Source organism: Brassica oleracea, chromosome C1 (assembly GCF_000695525.1).
Source record: "Brassica oleracea var. oleracea cultivar TO1000 chromosome C1, BOL, whole genome shotgun sequence".
NCBI classification, from domain to species: domain Eukaryota; kingdom Viridiplantae; phylum Streptophyta; class Magnoliopsida; order Brassicales; family Brassicaceae; genus Brassica; species Brassica oleracea.
Window position 1 is genome coordinate 12,424,040 of NC_027748.1, and position 6,095 is coordinate 12,430,134.

A 6,095-nucleotide genomic window follows, 5' to 3' on the forward strand; every position below is an offset into this window, starting at 1 on the left:
AGATTCCAGCTCGAATTGGAATTGGAACGTTCCCAGGCCGAGATCTGCTCCTACGGGTGGTATGTCTGCCTTCCAGTGATCAGTAAAGAAAGGAATGAGCGTCCAAACTTTCTGGACAGAGGGATTTGTCACTCTGCCAATAATGGTTAGTGAGTGTTTCTGCTTTAGTGAGGTGATGTCCGGCCCGGTTGCTTTGATTCTAGCTTTGCGGGGAGCAGGGACATGTTCCAATACCATTGATTTCCCCTTCTCAGAGGAAGATAGACGCCGTTGCATCATGTAGCTACAACAGAGAGTGTTTAGTTCCAACGAGGGGTAAAAAACAGAGAAACTGTTAGAACAGAGGTGAGGCAGTCACCTTGAACAGGGAGACTTCGTGTATGCAGCGGTGTTTACTGGGATCTGAATGGTTGTAGAGTCTCCTTAAGCTTGTCTTGAGAAAGTGTACCCCAGTAACCACTGGTTAATCCTGAAAAACTTGAGTCTCCTACTTCAGGAGCCATCCATGGAGTCTGCCTGAGACCAGTCGTGCTTCTACGTCAACTCGTGTCATCCTTATGGCTTCAGGGCGCTGTTCTGGAGGTGCTGAGCGGCGGAGATGGTCCCTCCGACCCGGGTCGGGGGAAGAACCCGGTGGGTTATACTACAGCTCCGACTATTACCCAGTAGATAAGGATCAAAAGGGGAATAATTTGAAAAAGGTTTCAGAGGAGCAGTGAGATCAGTTCCAAAATAGGAAAAGACCTGCTGGATAAAGGGGAAACTCGTAAACTCGAGAAAAGCCAAAGACTTCTCTCGCTAAATGTGCCTGAGAGAGAAAAAGTTTAACTTGTCATAACAAAATCATTATTAAATAACTTTTTGCCGACAAGTTATATTACTATTAGTATAAGAATTAACACGCAAATAATACATACTCCATATATTAAGACTAAATTCTATTATATAAAAAAACTCAAATTTTCCACAAAGAAAAACAAAAACCAGATCTACTAAAGGGAGAAAAATAAAACATGTAGTAAGATAATTCTTATATATACACTACCTTATTCACGATTCATTCAAACATCGATCCCCACTTAAAACTATACTTGTCCGGACAATACGAAAACAAGAACCAGTTGATAAAGATACGAATATATCATTTTACATTTGACTTTCAGGGTGCAATCCGATGAACAAATCAGTTTCGACATCCGATATGTTCATGTTACCACAGTCACGCGAAGGTGCACTCTTCTCACTCTTCAGGCTCCTCGACTGCATCCACAAGGGCTGTGCTTCAAACTAAAACGATAACATATTATTTTCCATCAAATCCATGGAAGAAGAAAACTCAACAGTGAGAGTTGAAAAGTAAGGTCCGTGTTTAAATTTCATGCTTGTGCAATGTGGAATTAACGATTTAATGCATGTCCTTGTATTATGTATGTATGCGTGTGTACCATTTGCCGCAGCCTACTTCCCTCGTTGAAGACCTCTTTCTCTTTTGCAGTCTAATGGAGTAAAGTCACACATTTCACAAGGAGAATTAGAAACAAAATCCCTTATAAATTTAAACCTAATTAGTAATAATAGTACCTCTTCTTTCAGTTTCTCTATCTTATCTTCATTTAACTTAGCCTGCCAATATCGTAGAATCCGGAATCATAAGCTCATCATTTCGATTTCGACGAACATTATTGTGCAGCACATTATGACAGTATATATATATGACTGTAATTATGAGAATTATAAGTATTATTTATTTATGTTTTGTTAGAACTAATTGCATATATATATACATATACCTTTCTTGATCTGACATTGGTAAGACTTTTCTCAATTTTGGAAATTATCTCGTTGAGTTCCTCCACCGAACACGAATGATCTTGTCCCATCAGCCTCCTAAAGATGTTGTCGGAGTGTACATACGACCATATATTGCATATCAAATATCAAGAAACCATAGATAAGCAGTTCATATATATATAGAAAGATCAGACACTTACCGGCTATGACGTCGAAGAAGTTCAATCTTGTCAGCCATTATCACCATTTCATTCTTGAGCTCCTGCACATATTGCTGTTTCCGGAGATTCTCTGCCCCAAAGTACTCATTCCTATGTATCTCACATCTCTCCATCATCTTCTGCATGCTGTATACATTTCCAAGAACCTCTTAACTATTATTTATTAGCATATACATAGTTAATTTCCGAAAATTTCATGGTCAAGAAGAGCATTCACACATGCAAAATTCATGTTTTGTATACATATTTGTTCTAACCTGAAAATGTTAGTCAAATATCAAGTCATCTGTTCTAGTATTTAATTAATACACGTTCTAGTCACGCTTGACATTATCTCATGATTAGTACAATGGAAAACTCTGAATGATATCCCAAGCAGAGATGATATACATAGTGTTGAACTGAAGAGGAGATAGAGCTTGTACATTAATAGGGCAAGCTCTAGAAGATGTCCAGAAGAGTTCAATCAAGCTTCAGGAGTGCCATGAAGTATCTATCTTGTGAAGTTAAGTCCAGGAGGGACTTAGACTGATCTTAAGAAGAGTATGGAGCAGTTTGGAAGAGATTGGGCGATTGTGCAAGAATAGGGCGACCCAAGAAGGTGTTATGGATCGACTAAGGAAGAAGATAGGATGATGTGCACACTTAGGGTGATGGTACGGACCAGGAGGCCATACATCGATCGTACATCACCCACGGATCGACCTTTCACCCGGTTAACCCAAAAGAAGTATGTGCAAGGTTAGGGCGCGGCTTACCTAATGTGTGATGACCGTTGGAGTCTTGTGGAGGAAGGGAATATCCCTTAGGATCTATGTGGTCCAAGAGACAGGCTGGTAAGGGAAAGCTATTTTACTTTTACAGCCTTATCCACACACAGATGCATCTTGGCCATTAATTCAAAATGGAGCAATCTCACCCTTCCATCCAGCAAGTCCACGCCACTCCCTTTACAGCTTGCAACGGATCCACTTGACTCAATCTAAACCATCCAATTCAAACCAGCTGATCTCCACTCTTCATTTCTTATCCTTAGTTTTAGGGTTTCTAAGAGTTCCCCATGTATTTAAGCTTTGTGATGTCATTTGTATAATGTAAGCTGAGAGAGTCTCTCTTCTTCGTAAACTTGTTCTTGAATCTTATTCTCTTGTTACTAAGTCTCCTAATCTTGTTAATAAGTCTCTCAGTCTCTCTAATCTCTCATAATCTCCCTTAATCTCTTAATCTCTTAATCTCTCCCATACTCTCTCTGATTTTCTTAATCTCATTTCTATTCTTCATACTTCATCATACACAAATCTCTCATTTGTTCTTATATCACTCAAGCATTTGTACTCTGAAAACCTCATACATAGTAATGTTTTCATTATGTTTTCCACCTAGCCGGACGGGGTGCCAAACATTTGAGACATTGTGCATCTAATAATTTGAGTGACTTGGTTTCCTGTATTATATACTTAGTCATCAATGATACTTATGCACACTCAATTTAACTGTTAACAGATTTATTTTCTTTAAGTGGTCAAATCAATTAGTAGCCTCAAAATTATTAATGAAATGAACATTTGTACGTATTAGAGGTTTTTTGGTTGCTTATTTAAGCTCACTCAAATGTCGTAATTGTCAATTGCTAACAAAGGAGACATTAATGATAATTAGTAGTAGAACAGTTAACTAAAAGGCTGCAAATATATGGGTTGGCAAAAAAAATTTTGCTAAATGGTTGGCAAGTTGCTTTGTGGTTTGATAATCATTGGTTGTAGGCTTGGCCATTGTGGCATCATACCACAATTTAAGATCTTTTCGGATTTGGTGTAACCGTGTAAGAAATTCACTGACCTCTTAAATCAACATACTCAAAAATTAAGAAAACTATCTAGGGCTAAAGTTTGAGACCATGGCACAAAGCCATAAGATATTGTCTCATACATCATGTAGTTTTTTTTTTTAATAAAAAGAAAAATAAACGGTTTTTACAACTGCAGTTGCCTAAAAATTCAAACAAAACACCATCTATTAGGGACAAAGGTCTCACATCGGTAGTTGGGAATGGATCTTTAGTAATATATAAGATAGATGAACCACTCCATTTATCACCAATTGGTTTTAGGTTGGAAGTCCATCTAGCTTAACATGATATCAGAGCCCGATCCACATCGACCCGGCCTAAAGTTGGCCCTCGATCCTTCCCCAAACATTCCGAGATTGATACTTAAAGAGCCATCATCTCGAGGGGGCGTATTAGGAAGAAATATCTCACATCATAGTTGAAAGGAATCCTTAATAATATATAAGATAGATATGCCACTCCACTTATCATCAATTGGTTTTAGGTTGGAAGACTATCTAGCTTAACACCATCATTTCATCATGTAGTTGCATGTTCTTAAAACGGTCTAATTGTACATTTAGGGTATTTGTTATATGGCATGATCAGTGGATCACTGAGTTTTTTTTATATAATGAAAATAACGTGTCAAGTGGTTTCAGCATAAGTTCCAATGTATACTAGGTTCAAAGTTCAAGAACATTTTTTTTGGGAAACCCCTAAATCAGGGCTCGTGCTTGAAGAAGAACTTGATACTCCAACAAACACATTTAGTCAATTAATTTGGTTTTATTTTAATTTATTAAATAAAATTTCTTGGTACTTAAGAAAAAACTATGTGACTAAAGAAAACCAAAGCACTTTCAAAGAGCATATTTTGGGGAAAATCAAACCCAATTAAGAGCTGCAAATCTAGAAATCCCTAGTACGATTACTGAAAATAGTCTGACTACATAAACAAAACATCACAAATGACTGTATATATAAATGAGTTTTGGATTAAAAGGTTCATAAATGATAGATACTTTTTTGGTGTAAAAATGATAGATACTTACTCGGAGCTAGCGAAATCATATAATCTTCCTTTCTGAGAAAAGACAATGGCGGCGACTTGAGCATCGCATAGAACAGAAAGCTCGTGAGCCTTCTTGAAGAGACCTTTCCTACGCTTGGAGAACGTGACTTGTCTACTCGTCAAGTTCTCGATTCTTTTGATCTCGATCTTCCCTTTCACCATCTTCCTGCCATGATTAGTGATTCCTTAAGAAACCCTAACATCTGAACGATTGTTAACTGAGAAAGGAAAAAAAAATAGTTTCTTACAAGAATAAGGCGAACTTACTTGGATCTGAATCCCCAAACCAAGAAATGGTTTCTTGAGAGATCTAAAGCGTAGATCAGCTGTAACCCAAAAGTCAAAGTGAACTTCTCCAAGAAGAAAAATATCCCAAAATCTGAAAAAATAAAGAAACCTCAAAAACACTCTTTTACTAAATTGACAAGATTCGCTTCAAAAGAACAGAAGTCTATGTAAACCTAATCAAGCCGACCAAGAAAACAAGTCTTGCTTTACTAAATTGACAAGATTCGCTTCAAAAGAATAGAAATCTATGTAAACCTAAATTGACAAGATTCGCTTCAATCTTTGGTCTACCTCTCCTTAGTACTCCTTATGCAGGGGCTCAAACCCTAAGTCAACAAGTCTTGCTTTGCTCTCTGATGTAATAAGGCGCAGAATTATTTTTTGTTATTTTTGCGGATGGACTTTGATTATCCCACGTTCCCGAGGGCAAACGCAGAAAAAAGCATAAGTAAATGTAGGGCCGGGCAAAGAACCCGGATCCGAAGAACCGAACCGAACCCGATCCGAAAAAGTAGTACCGAACCCGAACCGAAATTGATTAAATATCCGAACGGGTTCAAAATTTTGGTATCTAAAGAACCGAAACCGAACTCGATCTGAACCGAAGTATCTCGAGTACCCGAATATAACCGAAATAGATTTATATACTTAAATATATTACTTATTTTTAGATTTCATGTATATTAAAAACATCCAAAATATATAAGATACTTTTAAGTTGTCTAAAATACTTGAAAATATACATACATTGTCAAAAGTAAATGTCTAAAATAGCTAAAATATATTCAAAACACCAAAATACTTGAAATATCTATTGATTTTCTATCCAAATATTCAAATCAAATCAATTTATATGTTAATTTTAGCTATTTTGACATATATTATACAAATT

General features: G+C 36.9%; 1 protein-coding gene across 1 annotated transcript; it reads right to left on the reverse strand.

Moving 5' to 3' along the window:
- Positions 1-1,079: 1,079 nt before the first annotated feature.
- LOC106300348 (MADS-box transcription factor 23-like) lies at positions 1,080-5,559 on the reverse strand. Its single transcript, XM_013736474.1, has 8 exons — positions 5,495-5,559; positions 5,183-5,294; positions 4,896-5,081; positions 1,992-2,138; positions 1,791-1,887; positions 1,582-1,623; positions 1,446-1,496; positions 1,080-1,287 (listed from the first exon to the last, which is right to left on the reverse strand). Exons 3-8 carry the CDS (start codon positions 5,075-5,077, stop codon positions 1,147-1,149), a joined length of 660 nt encoding a protein of 219 aa, XP_013591928.1. The 5' UTR covers positions 5,078-5,081; positions 5,183-5,294; positions 5,495-5,559; the 3' UTR covers positions 1,080-1,146.
- Positions 5,560-6,095: the final 536 nt, after the last annotated feature.

Bases quoted from the DNA above. Each gene is read 5' to 3' on its own strand.
- LOC106300348 (XM_013736474.1), bottom strand. From the start codon at position 5,077: ATGGTGAAAGGGAAGATCGAGATCAAAAGAATCGAGAACTTGACGAGT. The intron at 1,497-1,581 runs GTACTATTATTA...TTACTCCATTAG, and splicing joins TAGAGAAACTGAAAGAAGAG to ACTGCAAAAGAGAAAGAGGT. The intron at 1,288-1,445 runs GTACACACGCAT...TTATCGTTTTAG, and splicing joins GAAGTAGGCTGCGGCAAATG to TTTGAAGCACAGCCCTTGTG.